This window comes from Pteronotus mesoamericanus, unplaced genomic scaffold (assembly GCF_021234165.1).
Source record: "Pteronotus mesoamericanus isolate MK-2021 breed Mesoamerican mustached bat unplaced genomic scaffold, CSHL_Meso_final scaffold_21, whole genome shotgun sequence".
Lineage (NCBI taxonomy): Eukaryota > Metazoa > Chordata > Mammalia > Chiroptera > Mormoopidae > Pteronotus > Pteronotus mesoamericanus.
Window position 1 is genome coordinate 29,752,221 of NW_026555310.1, and position 24,191 is coordinate 29,776,411.

The following is a 24,191-nucleotide window of genomic DNA, read 5'->3' on the forward strand; positions in this document are numbered from 1 at the left end:
AGTTGAAAAGAATTCATGAACTCTATAATATATGTAGAGTTGAACATAGGTTTTTTTAAGCCAAGATATTTATTTTTTTTCTGAATTTCAAAAATGTAGAGTTTATGTTTTTTGAATTGATAATCTTAAGGTGTTTTAGTCGTTTGGGATGGCGCCTGTTTTGCCTAATATTTGTATATGTATGTTGAACATCTTGAGCTTGATTGGCTAAGTGAAGAGGACCCAACCTATTCGATCTGTTGGTAAATATTTAAAGAATTATTTTTGTATTTTCTAATAATCATGGGCATAATATCATGTAAATTTCTTATATAAATCAGTCCATGTGCTTTAAGCATTCAAAGTAGTTAATGAGCACACAGGCAGATGCACATACATATCTCTTGTTTCTGATATGTTTCTATAGACTAACATTTTAAGTTTTCTTTAGACAGAAATCATCCTGACGCAAGGTTTTAATGCAAAACATTTTTCTCTTCCTACTCTAGAGATGAGCAATCAGAAAGTAACTTATGCAACCCTGGCCTATCCCCAGTCTCCTTCAGGGTCATCAAATAGATTAAGGCCTGGTGGCACTCACAGGCCTGGGAAAAGCGATGACAAAGATATATGTTTTAAGCATCTAGATTCATCTTTCTCTTATGGATTGTCAAACTCTCGAAGTTTGAAAAAAAGTTTTTATCTGTAGTTCAGGTTCTCATATGGTGATACCCAACCATAAGGGGTGTAGTAATAGAACAATTTTTTTTTTAAGTTTGTGAGAATGGAAAAATAAATGAAATATTGAAATGAAATATGAGATATCTAGAACTTAATTCATGTTGCATAACTGAAAGTTTATATTCATTTCTCCCTCCTGTTTGCCCATGGTAACCACCATACTACTTTCTGTTTCTCTGAGTTTGACTATTATAAATACTGTAATTGGAATCGTGCAGTATTTGTTCTGTGTCTGGCTTATTTCACTCAGCATAACACTTTCAAGGCTCATTCATGTTGTTGTATTTGGCAGAATTTCCTTGTTTTTAAGGCCGAATCGTACTTCAAGTATGGATAAACACACTTCTTTTTATCCATTCATTTGTTGATGGATTTTGGGTTGCTTCCATATCTTGTTTTTTGCAAATAATGCTACATTGGACATGGCTGTGCAGATATCTCTTGGCATTCCAGAACCTTCACGAACTTCATGTTGTCGTTGTTGATAGCTATTAAGATTTCATTCAGTTAGGGAAGGCTGGAGAATATATATCCATATATATTGCTCTGCTTAACAGAATGCCAGATGACAACATTTAATGTTTTACATTATATGTTGTAGGCAAACTCAATGAAGAACACTGGTCCTGTTGTGGAGAAAACTGTTATTTGTTTACAAGTGAAGATAAAAACTGGAATGGATGTAAACAGGCTTGCCAAAGTTATGGATTGTCTCTTTTGAAGATAGATGATGAAGATGAACTGGTATCATGGATGATTATATTCACTTTTATCGTCCTGGACTCTGCCTCACACCCTCAGATTCAAGATATTGAGGACTCAGGGAGGGGTCCAGAAAAAAGGGACCTTTAGCTATTTGTGTTATGTCTGTTGAGTGAGCAAAAATAATATTGTTAAGAGTCTCCCAGGAGACTTTGCTCACTGATAGGAACATGGTCTTGCTATTTACGAAGCACTCAATACATGTTATCTATTACGACCACTGCTATGTCCAAAATGGAAACCCCTTTGATGATGCAGTTTGGGTCTTTGCAATCATTCTTTCTGAGGAACCTGCAAGAAAATCTCTCACAGAAAAATATGCCTTTCCTTTGGTGAAGTATGTAGTTGTTTGGTAAATACAGGCTGGAACCAGTAGTTATTTCTCCCAATAAGGTGGCATCTAAAATCCTGGAGTAACATGGTCAAGAGTTGCTACAAGGAATCCAGGAGCCAGACTGCCTGCAGTCAAGTCCAGCTCTGGCACTTACTCGCTGGGAGACCTTTGGTAAATTACTTAACATCTCTCAGCCTCAGTTTCCCCAACTACAAAACAGAGATGATGAGAAACATAAAACTGATAACAGTTTTACAAATTAACTTCTTAGTGATTTTCATTGCATCTACAGGCAATATTTACTTGATCAATATTCCTATATATTATATCAAAATGCATATCTTTCAAAAAGAATTGTAAAGGGTAAAATAGTAACACAATATCAAAATTATCTATTCACTTTATTACTAATAAAAACTATCCACTTTATTACTAATAAAAACTACACATGCACTCAATGTATTTTGACAGAGAAATGTTTGCAAAGGTCAGTCTTGAAATATCTATTATTTAGGAAAACAACACAAAATTTATATACAAGTCTAATAGATACTTTAATAATACAGAAAAATTTATGTTGTTAAGTCATAAAATATTAAAAAACACAGTTAATTTTAAACCTATATTTTAAAACATATTCACTTAATAAGACATTGTACAATATGTCACTTTGATGAATTACATTTTTGGACTAGCAAATTTCTAAATTCAGCCCCTTTTTTCTTTACCACTTCCAACCACTGAACTACTACAAGACTTTCTCTTACGAGTCTGAAGGCTCTAATGCACACCTCCCACCTACACTTGTTATTATTTTAATATATTTGTCTTGAAGATTCCTTCTTTCATTTAAGAATTTTTAATAATTATTTTTCTATATCCTTAAATATTTTTCTGGAGCATGATTTTTTAATTGGTTCATGAAGTATCATAAACTACTTAACAAAGGTCCTATTTTTAGATATTTTGATTTTTTTCCCCATGTTTAAATAATCTAAGACACTAGCAGCTGTTTTTGACCTAAATAATCCACTAGGAGAAGATTGTCTTGGGAAATGAATATACAAGGATTAAGGGTAGAAATGGCCTTCTAGGAAGGAGGTATGCAAGGTAATGTGGGAAGTAGCTGAGCACTGGCCACCGAAACAGCTGGCCGCTTTTCCTATCCTCCTCATTCATCTAACAGATGGAGATTTAGTCACATGATAAGTTTTGACTGAGTGATAGGCCTTCCTTCAACCCCAGACTTATGAAAATAACTACTGGATTATCATATAATGAAAGGAAAAGTAAATGGGAATGGATGGGCAATGGCACGCCTGGAACATAAGTCTCTGGAATGCATTTAAACTCTAACATTGGTGTTGGGGTTGGAAATATTATATCTAAAAGGTATCTTCTTTCATTTTCAAATAGAGGTTATTGTTAAAATAAATGATTAAGGAAATGTTTTGGGAAATATAATTGAAAAGGAAGAGAAGTGTCATGCAGAGTTGCTAATAATACAATTGTGGTGCTAAACACATGCTTGGAAAAATATGTGTTATTAGGCACACAAAATTAAACAAAACCATAAAGTGATGTGAAGTGATTGGATCATCCTGACTTAGCCATAGTGACCCCTCCCATAATCACAAATGAGTATTTTAAGCATCCCCAAAATTCATCTGAAACTCCTTTATTAGTTTACATATGTTTATATATTACTTATAAATATAAATACATGTGAGTATACACACACACACCTTTACTATAGTCCTATTAGAAGTATAGTATTTTATAAACTCTTGGGTTTACATTAAAATATAATTTGCTATTAAAATGTTCAATGATTTTTTTAAAAAATCTTAACTATCATATTTTTATTTCTAGGAATTTTGTTTTCAAGTCTTGCTAATTACTCATTTTTTTCAAACTGTCTTTTACTTCTTTAATGATAGTAAACACACTTATTTTATACTTGGTATGTAATAATTCTAGTATTTTAAGTTTTGTGGATCTAATCTATTGTTTCTGCTGGTTTTTGTTTATGATGCCATTTTCTTTGTAGTGTTTTAATGATGTTTTTTTTTCCTTTTTGAGCTGCTGTGGAAATTGTTTGAGAACTGGGATGAAGGCGATTTCCTCAAGAAATAATTTGCTTTTGTTGAATGCCTTGAGGTGCTATGAATCTGGGCCACTTTTAATTCTAAACTTGGGCCCTGCAACTCATGTAGTTCTGGGCTGCAAACCTACACAAGATGTGATGTAGGACATTACCTTGATGTACTTAAAGCCTCATGAGCACAACTATCTCAGAGGTCATAGAGCAGAAAGGCTCATGGATCATTGTAAGATGCTCAAATTTCATGGTAAATTAAATCAATTTAAAACACCTCACACACTGCAAGGGGAAAGAAATGGGACAGCTCATCACACTTGGGTGTGGTGGAATAGGTTGCCACACTTAGGATAAGATGCAAGTATATGAAAGGATCACTTGTATCCTGGGTTATACAGTCTTCATATGGACTGACTCTACTTGCTGCCAAACTCTTTCCTGATCTGACCACAGCGTGCTTTCTAAAACCAAGCTCGAAGTTTGAATAACAGGCAGAAGGGAAGGTCCTTGTGGCTAGCACACACGTTTTCGGTGCTGGGGAGATGCAGGAGCATGTTAAGCCTGGCCACAGCTGCAGCTTTTCAATTAACCTAAGGAGCAGATACAGATTTTATTTGTGTTTCTTGCACAGAAGGCCAGAATAAGTGTTGCCAATGAGTGATGAACTTAAGACTGCATGAATGTTGAGTACCTATGTGCATCGTGTATATTTTGTGTATGATATTTGCTCTTGATTCTTTCTTCCTTTTCTACATTCAGCACACGTGAGCTCTACTTGCTGTATCTATACCTTAACACGTATCCTGGTTACTCATCCATATTTAACATATCTTATGTGTTCTGCCATGCCTCTCAAGCTGTTTCGTTTTATTTATCTTATTTGTTTGTTTCCCTTTTTTCCTGTAGCAGATTTAAATATTCTTAAATAGTATAGCAAATGCAAATTACATGAGGGGTGGTTTATGATTTTGGATTCTTTGGTGGGATTATTTTGCTCTTCTGCTTAAATCTAAGGTTCAGGACAGTTCTAGGGGGTTTATACTGAAGATGTATCTCTTTGGCCCCAACCCTATGTACTTTTCTTCTCTTTAGGATGGTGGGTGGAATTCTTCATTCAGCTTCCAAAACCGGTTAAGGGAAAACTGCCTATAGCCCTTCACTTACTTCCCCAGATTCTCACTTTTACTTGATAATCCTTAGCCTGAGTGTGAATTTGCTTCTTGTCTGCCAGTTCATAAATTTATTCAAGAGGGTTTAAATTTTTTTTTTGTATTCAACATTTTTTATTGTTTTTGATAGAAAGTTTTCTGGCATCTAATCCATCACTTCTCTGAAATAGAAGCCCTGCTTTTAGATATTTTTCAATAGATTGCCATGTTTCAGTTAATGGTTAGCTATGGGATTGAGAAGAAAAATAAACAGAACAGATAAAAAATATTGATTAAATAACCTCATTTCTGACTATATTCCAATTCTACCTTTCCTTCCATAGAGTATGTACACATGAGGCCTTGTTATCTGCTTCACAGAAATTCGGTTCTTGTCTTTTTAAATCTCACTTTTGTTGAAAAAAACGTGTTTGCTATATATCATAATGCTATAGCAATATTGCAAGTAATTTTGCCTTCTGACTGAAAATTTCCAGAGTGGAATGAATTGGGAGATTGTGAGTGTAATTAAGAGACAATGCAAGATTCTATCTGATGGGTTAAGAGCCCAAGACAACCTTTAGTGATGAAGTTATGATTAATATTTGCATAATCCTGACCTTTAGGCAACTGATTTAAAAATTATGATTTATGTTATTGTAAGCTTCAGAATTAAGCAATTGACTATACATGTTTTCTGTTTTACAGTAATTCTGCGATAATGAATATGATCTCTGGGCGAGGACAATGTGCACTTTTAACCTCAACAAGAATAACAGCTATTGAGTGCTCCAAAACCCTCAATTGTATCTGTGAGCAGAGTGTTTTCCCTGCTTTTAATGCACTAAGAGGAAAAGGTAAAATGAAATTTTGTCATTTTTTTTAGTGTGCTTCTTATAATAATATATGATTACTTAACAAAGCAATGCTCTTGACTGCAGGACTTAGTCCAATGAAAAGACAGAGGAACAGGAGGTGAGAAAATGGTCTTCTGGATAACGATTTGAGATACCAGACATCACTGGTCTTCTTGGAGAAGAAGAGGATGTTTTGCCTTTGGAGAGCAGTTACCCTTCTCTTTAATGGGCATGTGGAATTATTCTCTCTTTCTCTTTTCCTGCACTACCCACAGGACCAATTAGAAAACTTATAAATACCTGGGTCTTCTCCTTATTTTTTTGATAAACCACTTCAATAGTCTCTGGCTTTGAGAGAGAGCACAATTAAGAACTAAAAATACAGTTATCATTTCCCCCTACCTAGCTGCTTACTTCTCATCTTTAAAAATACATTTTGCTATAATTTTAAACTTACTGAGTAGCTCAAACAACAGTTTAAGGAACTCTCTTATAACCTTTACCCATAGTTTGCTTTTGTTTATATTTTACCATTTGTATGTTATTGAATTCCTTCTCTCTCTCTTTCCCCCATTGCTGATTCATTTGATAATTAAATGAGAATATTATGTTTCTTTGACTAAATATTTTACAAGAACAAGGACTAAGTCTTGTATAACCATAGCAAAATTATCAAAATCAGGAAATTTAGCACTGATATAGTACTATGCTTTTGTCTACTGTCCATGTTTAAATTTTGTCAATGTCTCAATAATGTTATTTATAGGTGTTTTTCCTCCATACTCAGGATCATGCAATGTATGTAGTCCTGATGCCTCCTTAGTCTCCTTTAACCTGGAACAGTTCTTCATGCTTTCCTGGACTTTCTTGATTTTCCCATTAAAAAAAATCAACTTTATGGAGTTATACTTTGTGTGCAGTAAAATGCATCCATTTAAGTCATGAGGTCAGTGGATTTTCAATAAATGTATACACATCTTAAACACCATCATATCAAGATATAGAACATTTTCCTTATCCCCGAAAGTTCCTTTCCACCCTTCCCCACCTACGTAGGTCCAGGCAACTAGTGACATGCCTTCTGTCACTGTAAATTAGTTTTCGTACTCTAGAATTTCATACCTCATGTATCCTTTTGTTTCTGGCTTCGTTTTGCTTAGCATGTTTTTGAAATTAGTTTATGTTTTCCTTGTATCAGCAGTTCATTCCTTTTGTTACTGAGGAGTATTCCACAGAGATACCACAATTTACCGATTTACCTATGGACATTTGATGCGTTTCCAATTTTTGACTATTATGAACAAATCTGTCATGAATATTTATGTACAAGTAATTGTATAGGCATGTGTTTTCACTTCTTTCTATTAAATACCCGGGAGTTTGGTTGCTGAGTCCTATGGTAAGGGCATGTTTAATTTTATAAGAAACTTCTAGATTGTTTTTCAATGCAGTTGCATCATTTTCCTTTTCCCATCCAAGTACAAACCAGGCCCAACCCTGCTTAGCTTCTGAGATCAGACGAGATTAGGTGCATTCAGGGTGGCGTGGCCAGAGACTCATTTTACTTTTCCAGTAGCAACATATGAGAGTTCCATTTTCTCCACATCATTGCCAAAGCGTGTTATTGTCAGTCTTTTAAATTTTAGCCACAATAGTGTGTGTGTAGTGGTATCTCATTGTGGTTTTTAATCTGTATTTCCCTGAAGATTAATGACAGTGAGCATCTTTTCATGTGTCTATTACCATTCATATCTTGTTTTTTAAAAAATAGTTTACTTATTTATTTATTTTTTAGAGAAGAAGGGAGGGAAGGAGAAAGAGAGGGAGAGAAACATAAATGTGCAAGAGGAACATTGATCAGTTGCCTCTCACACGCCCCCAAAAGTGGACCTGGCCCACAACCCAGGCGTGTGCCTTGACTGGAAATTGAACCAGCCGCCTTTTGGAAATGTCTCAGACCAGTGCTTAACCCACTGAACTGCACTAACCAGGGCACCATTCATGTATCTTTGAATGTGAAGTGTCTATTTAATATTTTCCCCATTTTTAAAAAATATTGGTTTTCTGTCTTCTTTTTGTAGACCTGTAGGAGTTCTTTATATAATTTTCATACAAGTCCTTTGTTAGATATATGAATTACAAATACTTTCTCCCATTCTTTGTGTTGACTTTTCATTTTCTTAATGGTGTTTTTCAAGAAAGAGAAGTTTTAAAATTTTTGATGAAGCTTAATGAATCATTTTTTCTTTTATTGTCCTATCCAAGAAATCTTTGCCTATATAAAAATCACAGTGATTTTTATTTTGTTTGCTTCTAGGATTTTTATAGTTTTAATTCATATTTTTAAAATGTTTTTAATAATAATCTAATAATTTTATTAAGTGTGTTGATATAGCTAAATAAATTTGCTTCCTGTTTTTAAATATATGTGTGTTTATAAATTGTGGAGAAGTATTTGTTTTAGCTATATAAGTAAAGAAAGGAAAAAATTGGGAACTGTAAGTCAAATAGTCCAGAAAAAGCAGAAATAAAAAACAGGATGCTCATATACAATAAGAAAGTAGGAAGGGGAAAAGAGTACAATTTTGTCTTTTAAAATAATGATCTAGTCAAATGCCTTAAAAAGGGAGCTAAGAGTAAAATGGTGATTCGCCATTTTTCTGCCCACCCTGAGTCTTTCAACAACCAAGCCAAGCAAGCAACCTGCATAGGCCTGTATGTAGTTCATCTTTAAAATGTACATAAGTAGAACATTTAATAAAATGAGGAGAAATGGGTTTACAAGCAATGTTGTTTTTTTTTCCCTACATGACCCTATTTTAATAGGCTTTCACAGACTAGTGCGTGCTCAAAATGTGAGGACCTGCTGGTACAGGTGTGACATTTGTTACTATCTTTTTCTCCTCACCCTTATTTTCCTGTTTTGTTTTTGTTTTGAGGGGGTTTTTGCTGCTGTTTTTTTAACCCCCAGAACACTATCATATAGAACTGGAGGGATCCCTCCCATAAACAGCATAGCCATCTTTGGAACCTGCGGCATCTAAAAACCAAACTGAGGGTCCACCTGGGCTTTTCTTCCCCAGCTTTTGCCTGATGCCATTTTGACAGAATATGCACTTTCAAGTCAAACCTTTGCCTTTCAGAAAGATCAAGAACTGAGGTCAACTCTAATACAGTGACCTGATCCTTCCCTTTGGTAGTCTCTGCAGCAGCCCAGCCTTGGCAGAGCTGGGTTCCTGGTCTTTGCACACTGTATGATTTTGTTGATAGGTAATCTCTCTGAGAGCATAATACCAACCATGGGTCAGCTGGGTTTTGGCCAGGAAATTATCCTGTGGGTTCCACTCAATGGCTTAGTAGAGGGACTTTTATTTTTTTTAAATGTAATTCAGTTTAATTAATGAACAAATATTTATTGACCAAATAAAATAAAATAAGGATGATTCAAATTACAAAATGAGTAAATATTATTTTCCATTTACAAAAGCCTTTAGTCAAGTTAGCAATGATCAGTGTGCTTTTATGTACCTCTGAGGCCAAACATGGTGCTCATCTCAGCCTTCAGCCCTTGACAGAGTAGTTACCAGGTGAGAGATGCTACAGAATTTCAGGTGAATGAATGAATATCACTTAAAATAGTTTGTAAGCTTTAGTGTATATGGCTACTGAGAATTTTTAGAAATCCAAGTAGCATGAGTGCTTTTTGAAAGTGTATAGATCTGTGATGTTCCACCTTATAAATTTAATTTCGCTTACTAGTTTTTAATTCTGATTTTGTAATTTTGTAATATGGCCACTAGATGGCATCAACACACAAACCAAGCTCTAAAATTAAGGCTCATACTTAAAAATGTCTTATTGGCAAGAATAAGGTAATAAATATATTCCCATAAACTGCTACTTTATGAAGAAATGTCAGTATACAATAACTGTAAATAAGTGTAACAAAACATATTTGTAGTTTTAAAAAGGAAATATATTTTCCCTTTTTATTAAATGTACTGGTTAATAAAGTTACACAGGTTTCAGGTGCACAATTCTACAATGCATCATCTGTGCACTATAGTGTGTGTTCACTACTCCAAATCAAGTCTCCCACTTCTAAAAATCTATCTTCAGGAAATAATACATGAGAACAAACTGCTATACACTTAGATTTTTACTTTAACATTATTTAAATCGCCAAAAACCAGGGAAATCTTGGTTCCAACTATAGTGGAAGTATTAAATATAGATACAACCATACAACTGGAAAGTATAAAAACTTTAAAGTTATTTTAATAAAGTATTCAATAATATGAGGAATTCTGTCATAACATTAATTAAAGCACTTGGATTGTAAAATAATGTGTAATTCCTACTATGTAAAATATACATAGACTTAATGGAAAGGAAACATATTGACATGATTTGATAAGGTGATTTTAAGGTTCTTTTTTCCTCAGATGTTTTTGTGTTCTCCCAATTTTCAACATTGAGTAAGTAGCTGGAAATAACATCATATTTTTGTTATTAATAAGAAGAAACCAAGTATAAAAACAAAAAAGTAAAGGAATACAAGTTTTTTGTGCTTATCATTATTAAAAATTCTTTGTCTTCTACTGTGTTCAACCACAAAATATTTATTTATTCAATAATTATCTAATTTTTTTACATGTCAAATATTGTACTGGGTGTTATATAAAAGTGAATGAGACAAAATTTCTGCCTTTACTAAATATATAGTCAATTTGGAGATATATACATATATATAAGCAGATATTTTGTAACATCATTTGACAGATACAAATCCAAGGACTAATAATGGTATAACAAAATATTTTTTATCCCATTGAATAATTTCAATTCTTCCAATTTGAACTCTTAAATATTGATGGTTTATGACTGTGATATAATGAACTTTGTTATATATTTTTCATCTTTTAAGGATGTCCAAGAGCAAACATATACATTAATATATAATATTCACATTATTTATCCAGTAGTTACATGTACTTATCTATTGGTGAAGAAATTATCTATGGGTGAGAAATGGATTATTGACGCTGCTATTAAGGTAGATTATGGTATAGTACCCTGTTAGTAAAAAATCTTGGACTATGGGGTTGAAATGAGTTTTAATATGAATTTCCACAAGATTTCTTCTCTGGAACTCTGTATTTTAGCACAACAGAATATACTTGTAAGAAAACAGAACGTGGGGACAGCTCTTTTTCAGAGGAGTTACCTTCGAAAAGCTGCCTTTGGGGATGTGTTTCCTGTTTCTAGGAGCAGATGATTGAATTACTATGTACAAACACCTGGGCTTGAAGAGTTCTGTGGACCTAAGGGCGCCTTAGGGAGACTGGGAAATCTTTCTTCCTAATAACAGAAGGGTTCTTATTGAAGTTCTTGTCCATGGCCCTTCGCTTCCTAAACTTTTCAGATGTAATCGTGAGGAGGGAGATATTGACCAATCATTTTGAAAGCTGGCAGGTGAATAAAAATACTTTCAATAAGGTAGTAAGAACGAACACCTTCCCTTATTTAGGCTGCAAATTATGCTCAAGCTTAGTGGCTCTCTTCTCATCCCCCACAGTTCTTTGGAAAAGGCCCTGTGTGCCTACTTTTGGACTCTTGAACTCACCATTTCTTTTGTGCTCATTCATTTTGTGGTATCATAGGCAGCTCATCCTGGCCATCTGGAGGCAAAAACCTGGCCTACCCAGTTTTGTCTCTCAAATTAAATTTTGTGCGTGAATTGAATATCAAAAACAAAATGATTTGTGGAAATTTCATTTTTTTAAAAGAACTTGACAAAACATTTTCTGTTATGAGTTACAGATGCAACTAATAATGGACACATAATTTTTAAGTGAGATGAGAACGAGCACTTCTTTCACTCTCTTATTTCTTACTTATAGAAGTATAAATGAGTATTAAAATGCATTTCATATAAACCAGCATGGGCATTTATATGCCCTTTTGTGAGTACTTAATGCACCTAAATCTGAGTTACTTGGTCTATAAAATGAGGATAACAACCTATTACACAGTTTGTTGAGGATTAGATGACATGATGGTTGTGGAAGAGCAACAATAACAACAACAAAAACAAACACCCCAAATCTCCAAAACTGAGCTTGACGTATGAATTCCCTAAACGTCAGTTTACTTTAGCTTGTAAGCAATGAAATAAAGATAACAGCACAAAGAACTAACCCACACTCACTCACCTTTGAGAGAATAAAAAATATTACACGACAACAATAAAATTAAATTCTGGGCCCACATATGACGTTTCCAGTCGTCGGACTCTTTAAAACAGGACCTGATTCTCACGTGAATGTCTGTTGCTGTGATTCTACTTGAAAAGTTCGTAACCGAGAGGCCTAATTTTATGTTCGCCAAGGATTTAAAGGTAAATCTTGAATTAATGTTATTTAAAAATTTTACCTTTTGGCTTGTTTCTAGACCTTGCATGAAAGTGGGGACAGAGAGGAGGCCGGGCCTCACACAGCGCAACGCTCCTTGCTCGGCCTTGTGGGGTACCCAGAGCTCCTTGACTTTGAGGTTTCCCCTGTGGTTTTAGCTTGCAAACCTGAGGTGGTTCCAGTTACTTTTCTTCCTCCGCTGGACTAGATAGGCTGATACCTCTCAGGAAGTATATATTTTTAAAATAGAAACCCCAGGGAGGATCTATTTTTATGTTTCATTTTCATAGAGCATTTTATTGTGTTTTTTTTTAGCAATGGGCTTTCAGTTAGTGTCATCATGGGGGAGGGTTGAGTTGGCGTAGAAAATAGCAGGTGATATAAAGTTTACTTATGTGATATTCAATTATATTTTATATTTTGTTCATCCACAGCACAAAACACATAATACCTGGTGGCTGTTTAACAAAAATATAAAAATTCTTAATATGGATATTAATTTTTATAGGTTTGCAAATATATGTAGCCAGAAATTTTGGGTTTCAAGGACTTGTCTCGTCACCTAAATCAAATAGTTATATGATGTTATGCCATACTTCACTATCTAGCCTTCACTATCTAGCAAAGCACATTCCATATTACCAAAGAGTATATGCCACCTGGAAACGGTTGAAAATGATTTGGACTCAGTATAATATTTTTTTTTCAGTTTTTCATAATACATTTTTTTATGGTACGTGGACTCAGAGAATTTAGAACTATAAAATAATGTTGGAGATTAGATAATTTTTTTTTTTTTTTTTACAGATGCTAAATAAACTAAGAAAGTCCTAATGACTCTGAATGGCTGAGATAAATTTAATACTAACTAGATCGCCTACTTACCTAGATTTGGTCCCTTTTTATACAATAGTATTTTTTTCGCATGATAATATTTAGTTTTATTTTTCCTCTCTTCTCTCATTTTTTTCCTTTTTTTATTGTTGTACAATTACAGTTGTCCCTGTTTCCCCCCTATTACTCTCTCCTTCCCTATACACCCCCACCTCCCACATTCAATCCTAATATTTAGAATGACTTTTTCTGGTGCTATAATAAATTTTTATTCAAAATTTACAGTTTTTCACATGAGGTATATGTTTTACATTTCTTGATATTTTCGTATGTTATACCCATTATCTGGATCTCTCTAACTCCACTTTTCACATGGTTAGATCCTATTTAATAATTTATTAGATAATTAGAGCATTCACTACATACATTTATTTAAATCTTTATAAATCATTGGCCAGTTTCAATGTAGTGCTTGGGTACACAGTGGAAAGCAAGGTGGACATAGTGTCTCCTCACAAAGTGTATGTATTTCTTTAAGACTCAGCTTATATGACACCACATCCAAGTAGCTTTCCTTGGTAACCTCCTTCCCCTTGCCCGAGTTAGAAGCCATTCCTCTGCATTCAATGAGTGTGTCATTCCCTCAGAATGTGAGCCCTTGGAAAACAGAAATAAATTTTCTCTTTATATTTTAGGGTGTTGATATACGGTGGTGCTCTAAAAATATTTGCCAAGTGAATAAAGAAACAGGGAAATAGCTAAGTGTATAATGTTTTTCCTGTCTATGGCAGTTTATCTACCGAAAATATGATTTATATCTGATCATGAGGCTGTTGGTTTTTCAATTCATTAACAGAGTTCTACAGGGTTCAAATATAAACAACTGTGTGTACATCACAGCAACCAAGGTGATTGCCACTTCCTACACCAAGCAATTTTTCTTTATTTGTGAAAAGAATTATACTAATTTTAATCTCATATTGGGTGGCAATCAATAAAGTAATGAGCAATTTTGTGTATCTACATTTTACCTGCAGGATGCAAGTAAGTGCTCTGTACTCTTGACATTGCTTTATTTGTCAGGTTGATTGCATGTGTAAGGGAACTTGTAATTTGATGTCAATATTTATAGTGTCAGCTGCATGGGAAGGGGGTTAGTGAGTAGCTTCTTTGACTTGATGTCAAATAGAATTTAATTTTGACAGAAGAATTAATATTATCATTTTAAAACTGTTAATAATATTCCCTTTTCCTCTATTTTAGGTGGACTTCCTTGCAACATATTGGATCCCTTATATACTTTATAAAGAAATGACAAATGCATTTGAGTTATTTTTGAATTAATGTTTGGAAAATACACATTTTGAAATCCAGATGGTTCATGATATGACTATTTACTTATATATTTTTCTGGGAAGTATAATAGTGTCAGTTCGGTGACTTCCATTTTATTACTCTTAGTTTTCAAAATTTTTCACTATTAATATAAGAATTAATAGTTGCAAAATAAAAATAATATAGAAACACATTGAAGAAAAACTGAATCCTCAATCCCTTCTAATTTCTTCATCTCTCCAGTGTACTCTGTTAACAAATTGGTTTGTATGTTCCCATTTTTTTCTGGAATTTGCTACAAATAATGCTCCATGAAACTGCATTACATATATATGTCTGTGAATATATTTGACTATTTCTATTAGGTAGAAATCTAGAAGAGAAACTGCTATATTAAGTAGAATACAACTTTTAAGTCTTGTAATATAAATAAATATTTATCTTCTACAAATGCTGTCAACAAGCATTCATACTTACAGTGCATGCGTGTCTATCTTTCCACTTACTAATATTTTACATTATCAATTTTTAAATAGGCACAAATGTTCTTTTATTGTTGTTTTAACTAATAATTTCACTCTACCTGTGAGACAGAGCATTTTTCTGTTGCTTTTTGGTTACTTGATTTTCTGTGAATGGCTGTTTCATTTTCTTTATGTATTGAGTTTTACATTTGTTTGCTTTCTTCCTCTTTTAGTGATTACAGAAAGTGCTCTTTGTCTTAGTATCCATTCTCACACATTAAAAATTTTTTTTGTGTGTATTCAAGGTCTGACTGGAAGAGTCCAGCCATTGTTAACATGATGAGAACAATTTGCATGACATCAATGTGACCTCATGGCCAAGGAGAGTGGACTGGGATGTATGTGTATGAACAATGGTGACTTCATTGTACTAGTCAGTGGGGACAGTAGATGCCATTGAGTGAGCATGTGTACTGTGTGGACGTTACATTCACAATGGCTGAGCGAGTAGAGCAACTCAAATCTGCATCCAATTTTGCGTTAAGCTCAAGCATTCCTCCATGGAAATTATTCGGATGACTCAGAAGGCCACTGCTATGGGCAACTGGTGATTGGCAGCTTCATCACAACAATGCGAGTCACAGGTATGCATTATATCTCACGCAGGCTTGGTTTTTTTTTTCAAAACATCAAATCACCCAGGTGAGTCAGCCCTCCTACAGCCCAAATTTGGTGCCCTGTGACTTCTGGCTCCTCCTAAAACTAAAACCACCTTTGAAAGGGGAGGGATTTCAGACCATTGATGAGATTCAGGAAAATACACTGGGGCAACTGGTAGCAATTGGGAGACCTGTGTGAGGTCCCAAGGTATCTGCTTTGAAGGGGACTGAGGTGTCATTGTCCTGTGTACAATGTTTCTTGTATCATCTTCAGTAAAGTCTCTAATTTTCATAGTACATGGCTGGATGCATTCTGAACAGACCTTGTACATTAGAAAACTCTTTTGGAGTGTAGATCATTTTGTCAGAGATCACATGTTTAAGGGCCTGCTTGGCCTGGAGTCTCCTTATAGACATAGAAGCAAAGGGAAACACTGGGCGGGGAGAACCAGTGTTGCCTTGCATGGCTTCTGATTCAGGGAGGTCATTACAGTTTTCTCAAGGCAGTGCAGGGTTGATCCCCTCCAACAGGGGTGGAGAGGCAGGTATCAGTGGGGGTGGAAAAGTTGCTACCATTAGGGCTGGAGAGGTCATTGCTACTGGGAGTGAGGAGGCTTCTTCTACTGGCCAAAGGACTTATGTGCACAATGTTTCCAGCTTCACCAGGATATTTCCTACTTATCCCCATTCCATCCTACAAAATCTCATTGTCTCTCAATCAGTGACCTCACTTTAACAGTAGCCCCCTACCCCTGAGGCTGGGAGTTCCATTTGTGTTGTGATTCAGCTAGAACAGGATGAGATGATACATTTGATTTTCAGCAACCTCTGCACTGTAGCTGTAAGAGATAAGGGTCTCCTTCAAGGAGCATATAGAGGATTTCAGGTTATTTATTATGGTGCTCCAATGACTACAATATTATGTAGTCCCACCAACAGTGCACAAAGATTTCAATTTTAATACTTACTATTTTCTGTTTTCTTTGGTTGTTTATTTTAATATTAACTGTCCCGATGTATATGAAGAACATAGCTGAAATCAGTCAAAGAATAAGTTGGGAAGCACTTTTTCTTTTAAAATTTTTTGGAATAATTTGTATTGAATTTATAATATTTCTTTCTTTAATGCCCAGTAGAATTCTCAGTGAAGCTGTCTGGCCTTGGAGTTTATTTGTTTTGTTTTTGTGCAGCAATGTTTAGCTATAATATCAATTTCTTTAAAAGACAGAGGCTTATTCAGGTTATTTATTTTTTCTTGAGTGAGACTTGTGACTTCTAAAAATTTGCTCATTTCATCTATGTCATCAAATTTATTGTATAAAATTGTTGAAAATATTACCTTATCATTTTTGATATCTGCAGAGTCTTTAGTGAATTAACTTTATTCTTGATTTTAATAATATGTGTCTTCTATTTTTCATGATCAGTCTAACAATTTTATTAACCTTATCAAATAATCATCTTACTAAGCTCTTTTAAATCTACTTTGGTAGCTATATCCACTTAATATTAATCCCTACATATTTCTCTAATTTATTCTTACAAAATAAGTTGAAAAACAGCTTTCATTCCATATAATAAAAATTTGAATATCAAGAATGAGAACCACCATTAATGTAGGTGTTCCTTCTACAAGATTTTGAAACTATGGTCACTTCTGATTAAACATCTTAAGTGATAATGAAGTCATTATTTTTTACATCTTTTGATAACTTAAAATTTTGAAAGGTCTTTTATTTCTGCATTGCAGCTTCTACCAAAATGTCATTAAAATAGATTATTGTTAAACAGAAGAGTCTATTTTTGCATTTCTTGAATAAAACATAACACCACTGAATATTATTTCATAATTGTCTAAGATAGAATGTGTGACAAGGAAATAGAGTAAAAATGGAACGTATTAGAAGAAATGACCTTACTTTTTATTATAGCTGCTTCTGCCGAGAGCTTTAATGAACTAAAGACTCTCCTTTTGCTTTAGAAGCTAAGGTAAATAGTCCATTGCATATATGTGCCACATCTTCTATATCCAATCATCTACCAAAAAACAGTTCAGTTATTTCCTTGTCTTGGTCATAAGAAAAGATGAAATACTGTTGCCATTTGCAACAATGTGGATGAGTCTTGGGAATATCATACTAAGAGAAATAAGTCAGACAGAAAAAATCAAGGATCATGTGATTTCACTCATTTGTGGGATATAAAACTTAAAGTAACAGATAGGCAAACAGACAAGTAAAAACACATAGGCCCAGACAGCAGTAAGGTGGTTATCAGAGGGAAGAGGGGTGTGGATGCAGTGAAGTGGGTCAAATATACAGTGACGGAAAAAGACTTTGACTTTGGTTGGTGATCATCACCCAATGCAACATATAAATGATGTGTCATAGAATTGTACATTTGAAACCTCTATAATTTTATTAACCAGTGACACCCCAATAAATTTAATTTAATTTAATTAAAAATAATTTTACAAAGAAGCTAAGGTAAGAAAAATGCCAACAATGGCAGCAATTGGAGAAGGCAAATCAAAGCCTAAATCTTATTACTAAAGGCAATATTGTAACAGAAATGTTTCCCAAATAATTGGAGGCTTAATGTACCAATATGTTAGTTATTGAACAAAATTTATGCATGGAAATATTCTAAAGATCAGAAATAAAACAAACTATTTCTCTTCATCTGTTCCACTCCTTACTCACATAAGTTCATGTTCACTTCCAAATTCAATCATTAGTCCCTGTTTCTTACATTCTATTATAACTAAGAATTTAAGACTTATAATTTCTCTACACTCAACTTTTATCCATTTTAAAATTTAAAAAACAGATGAAAATAATATATAAGAAATACAGAATAGAGAAAATAATTAAAAAACTATTTTTTCTTGGACTTTGTTTTGGAAAATTATTTCCAGATTTTATGCACTCTGCCAGCTTTATTATAAAGTTCACACTAATTTAGCTCTATCTTGCAGTCACCTGCTTTGTTTTCTTTACCTATGTTCACATGAGCTTCTCTATATTTCTCTGTCTCTTTCATTTTGTTTACTTACTCATTTAGTTAATCTTGGGGTTAAATCCTGGTTTCAACTACCCTGTTCTTCTTTCGTTTGATGCCATTTTAATTTTTCTTTTCTTTGATACTGGCTAGGCTTGGTGTAAAAATTTAGAAACATGAATGACAGTTTTGTGGGATCTTAAAGAAAAGGGAAAAGTTGAAGTAGAGAAGAGGTATAAGAAATGTCATAAGAAGCACTAAAAATACATGGATACTTTGGGTGCAAAGGGGTGTGTATGTTTTAAGGATAGGAAAGAGTTTTGAGGGAAATGTACTTATAATCAGCCAATTAATAATGACTTTATACTTTACTCAAAATAGAAAAATTAAAAAAATTTGTAGATATATGACAATAATAGTTTCTATGTTTACTTGCTGTAGATACTGTTGATAAAAACTGAAAAGCCATATGGTTTACTAGATTTTCTAGACTGTATTATATGTGTTTTAATTATGACAAAACTGCAAGCTTATTTTAAAAGGCCCAAGAACAAAAACTGCTAATAATTGCTTTTCATTGGTGGTTTACCCAGTTTTTTAGGGATACATATATATCAGTTGATCTGTTAATATTAGACAATAATAAACATGAGTCTGTAAAACTTTGAAAAAGAGCAGAGACAACACATTACTATAATATATGCTAATATTCAGTGTCAATTTTCCACTTGGTTCCTAACATATAAAATGTTATTAAATATGACAGAGTCTGATCCTATAGCCCAGTCTCCTCAACAGACTCCATTTGGAAGTATTGTTGATGGTGCTAAAGAGGATGGGGCGTCCATAGCCAGTCGCTTCACTGACGCTGCTTCAGAGGAAGACAAAGTACACTGCGGTCAACTCTTAACTCTCCACACCACTGGATGGTATCTCTGCACTGGGAGGTTGAAAACCATACTTATTCACTCACTAGAATACACATTCAAAGTAGATTTACTGTCTTAATTGTATTTTACCAAAGAAGTATATATTATTTTGTAGCAAAAAATACATTTATCACATACACACTTTGGATTTGGGAGTTTGACATGGAGGCATAGATTGAGATGTACAGCAGCCAAGTTGAGTAAATTATACCTGCGAGCCTGGAAGGGCATAGCTCATGGGCACATCTAAAAGCTAACATTGGCCTTTGAGAATTCTCCTATGACATGGAGAATTTCTGGAATGTTTTTGTCATTTTTTATGCCAGGACCCTTCTTCCTGAAAGCCATCAGTTAGATCCTAGCAAAGAAACAAAATAAGCCAAAGACAAACCTACCAAAAAAAAAATCTGAAGAATCTCAAACTTTTACTTAGAAGACAAAAGAAAGATGATTTTGCTTTGAGAGCGATGAGGTAAGGAACCTCAAACCATGGAAGAGAGCTTTTGAAAAGACTTCAAACAGTGAAGCTGACATGGAAGTGGGTTTCTGTTACTACTCTATATTTCTAAGGAGATTTTTAAAGCAAAGCATTGGGGGCCTTTTCAGTGCACAGATCAATGTGATTGATATGAAAACAAACCTCCTTTAGTTTCCATGTAACTCCTACCGCTAGGATGAAATTGTGCATAAAACTTCTTATTCAATTAAATGAATAATACATTTTAAAAAAATGCTCTGACACTTTTCGCTATAACTAATGGAACAGATGATTTGACTCTGATGGTTTAAAAGAACCATGTTCAAACTCATTCAATATTTTAAGCCTATCTTTTTCTTTCGGTGTTACTTTTTGTTATTTAAAGAGAAAGTCTGTTTCTTCAATTTAAAGAGGACATGAGAAATAAGTAGAAATCTGTCATTATTCAAATCAGTCAGCCCAAAATTATATGTTTTTATATTTACTTCAGTCTATCAAGAAACCTAGCTATCCTTAGGCTGTTTGTTAAAAATATAGGCCAAGTGCTGGAAGCAACCTAAGTGCCTGTCAGTAAATGAGTGGATACACAACTATGGTACATTTACACAATGGAATACTTACACAGCAGAAAGAAAGAAGGAACTCCTACCCTTCATGACAACATGAATGGAACTGGAGAGCATTATGCTAAGTGAAATAAGCCAGGGGGTGACAGACAAATACCATATGATCTCATCTATTAGTGGAGCCTAACCAACAAAACAAACAGGCAAACAAAATATATCCAGAGACATTGAAATAAAGAACAAACTGACAGTAACCAGAGGGGAGGGGAGAGAGAGATAATAGGGAAAAATAGGGGAAGGGTTGTCAAGGAACATGTATAAAGGACACATAGACAAAGCCAAAGGAGGTAGGTTCAAGGGTGGGAGGCAGGGATGGTGAGGCTGGGACAAGTGGTTGGGGGAAAATGGAGAAAACTATACTTGAATAACAATAAAAAATAAAAAATAGATATAGACCAATGTTTATGCACATTTTGATATTTAGCAGTTCTTTTAATATATAACAATTGGGGATCTACCTTCATTCTATAAAAAGAAAAGAAGTTATGAATCATGCCAGGTAGACTATGAATATTTCCCTTTTGATTTTTATAATTTTTAAATTTGGTTGTTAAGCATTGCTAATCTCATGAGATTCTGATATGACTATTTTTTTTAAAAAAGCTGCTAAAACTTAGCTTTGAACTGATCTACAAAATGCCCACAATATTTAGCATTTTAGTTATCGATGATGGTTGTCTGACACAGAGTGTGGGAGTAAATGAAATACTGACACCAGTGGAAACTTTCTGTGTGGGAATAGTTAATGCTGTGTGAGATGTGGCTCTCTTTCCTCTGACATGGTCCTCTGAGGCCCAGTCATACCTATCAACCAGTGCCCTGTAGTCTCAAAGCAGAGGGGAAAGGCCAGCAGAGCCCGGGCGAGCCGGCTGTGTTCCTGACGGAGCCTGTCCTCCAGCTGGTGAAATCCCGCGGCATAGACACAGGTATTACCAGGCGAGATGGGTGTGTGGCCCAAGCTTGCTGAGAAAAGGGGGATAAAGTTGAATTTGCTGTAGGGAAGCTATGTAGAAAGTTAGGAGGGATTGGATTGTTACAAAAAAATAATTGACTTTGGGTTTCACGTCCATTAAAGCCTAATATTAATTTTATTCCACAGGTGAAGAGATGAATGGATCAGAATGAGAGCGGGTCAAAATATTTTCTAGGCAGAATGTAATTTTTTAAGTTATCAATTATTTGGGGAACTATTTAATATTTTGCTAGATAATATAAATCTGCATTCTTTTTCTGTGCCTCCATGGGTGCAGCCTAAATGGTAATGAATGATCCAAAGCTTAAAATCCCTCATCCTTAAGTTAAACATAATGTGAAAATTTAAATATTTTAATGTGATTATTTTATATCAAAATAAATCTAATTCTATAGTTACAAAAATTTGTTTTCTTATTAAGTATACAGATATTTAATTTAAAAATAATTAAACAAAAATTAGATAGGAAAACATAACTAAAAAATTTACCTTATTTTGGTAGAGAGAATATTTATTGAAAAACAAATAATAGTGTATTTATATATTTTATCATTTGAAGATTTTTTAAATCATGTTTCCTCAAATTACAAAGTAATTAAATGGTGAAACATTAAGATATTTCAAGAACCCAAGAACCAAATCTAAGAATTATCTGTTGTTTTTTTTTTAATAGAGTTACCAAAAAGGTTATTTGGGAAAAAATGTTTCCTCTTCTTTAATCATTATTTATTTATATTTCTAGAGGAGTCATTATACATTTTTTGTGGATGTATTGCTTATAAAAGTTAAATACAGGTGAACAATCATAATAATGAATGACTATTAATCAATAAAGAAACTATATATAATATATATACTTGACCTAAACATACATATATCTCTATATATTTGTTTTATATTATATCATAACATATATACATATTTAAAGTATATTTTATTGATTATACTAGTACAGTTGTCCCATTTTTATTTTTAATAGCTGCAGATTAGTTTGGATAAATCATAGTTTGATGTTGGGAAACGCCCTGTCTGGTTTCAGGAAGTGTAACCCCGCCGACAGGCTGGAGGGCCCCAAGACTGAAAGTAATCGGGGCCTTGGAAAAACAGGCCACTGAAGCGACAGAACCAGTGCCCCCTGGCAGGGGTGTAGCTCCTGCCTCTGCTTTGCCATGTGATGATCAGTAATCCGTGATAGGTAAGTTATCTCGAGCTGAGATATCCATCTAAGACAGATATCAATCGAGGTATTGGCAGCAGACAAGGAATTGGGGGACAAGGAGAAAAGGCAAAAAGGCCTGCACCCCTTGGCTAGGCTTGGACGTGGCCGGAGTCCTCATTCTATCCAAAAGAAGTCTCTTCGTCTCTTGGCTGCTCTCTCCTCAAGCCTGGCTCAGGCTCAAAACAATACGGGAGTCAGTCCTAAACCAGACCTGGTGTTCCCAGACAAATCAGGCCTAAAAGTAAATTCTTTAAAGTGTGCTTTGTTCTTCCCTCAAAAGCTATAGCCAGCTCATGCTGGGAAGGAAATTTACATTATTCACAGACCCTAACTGTATAAACTTAGGCACTCTTATGTTTACTATGCTCTCCTGTTTAGTCGTCTCATTGTTTACTAGTTTCCTCTCGGACCCGTGTATAATCGGTGTGTTTCTGACATTTGATTTCTTCAAAACATCACCCATTCTCTGTAAATATTAACACACTGATGTAATGAGATAACCTGTGCATTCCTGTTACCCAACCCCACTCATAACCCTTTCAATAAAAGCCTTTAAACAAAGGGACCCTGGGCCTTCTTCACTAGAGGGATGTGCCGTGTCCCCTCTCCTGGAAAACAAAGTGTTTGCGATGACTCGTGTTTATTACTCCCATTCGTGATACCGTCACTGTAACGGGGCACATCCAGGGCCCCCCCAAAGTGTATTTGTGATGGGATCCAGAGATTGGGGTGTCCAAGAAAAATATATTCTCCCCACCCCAGGGCGGGCCACCATGGGGGATGGGAGCCTTGAGCAGGGCCATTGAGAGTCATTTTGCATGTCAATAACAGGATAGCTTCATTCCTTACATGCAAAAGAATTATTTTGCATATCACCAAGGCTAATCAGGAAGGTTTAAAAGACTTAATGCAGAATGTAACTAGAGAGAGAGGGAGGAGGAGAGACCAAGAGACGGAGTTGGGGAACAGTGTGAAGACCACGTGGGAAGAAAGAAGGGAGAGAGGACTCTTGCTAGTGGGCCAGGAGAGGGTGCCACATGGTTATGGATTAAGAGCTGGAGATCGCGGCGACGCAGTGGATGGTGCTGAGAACTCCGGAGAGGCCTGCCTAGCCGAGCCCCGGACTTCCGCTCTTTTTCTTCTGAAGGACGGTACCCCTGACTGGCCTGACTGGCCTGACTGGCCTAACTGGGCAAAGGCGGAAGACAGGGCTGTGTGTGTGCTGGTGATTGTTTTAAAGGGGTTTTGAGGTTTAAGGGTGACATTTAGCCATTAATCAAACCTGTATAACTTTTGAATAAATAGTTCCTTTCGTTTTCACCAAACTCTGCCATTCAGA

General features: G+C 34.8%; 1 protein-coding gene across 1 annotated transcript; it reads left to right on the forward strand.

Moving 5' to 3' along the window:
* The first annotated feature begins 866 nt into the window (after nucleotides 1-866).
* Nucleotides 867-22,748, forward strand: LOC129084611 (killer cell lectin-like receptor subfamily B member 1). Its single transcript, XM_054590811.1, is given in 7 exon segments — nucleotides 867-1,047; nucleotides 1,322-1,464; nucleotides 3,044-3,081; nucleotides 3,083-3,157; nucleotides 5,774-5,922; nucleotides 19,394-19,556; nucleotides 22,673-22,748. Coding segments are annotated over 7 exon segments (825 nt in total).
* The last annotated feature ends 1,443 nt before the right edge of the window (nucleotides 22,749-24,191 follow it).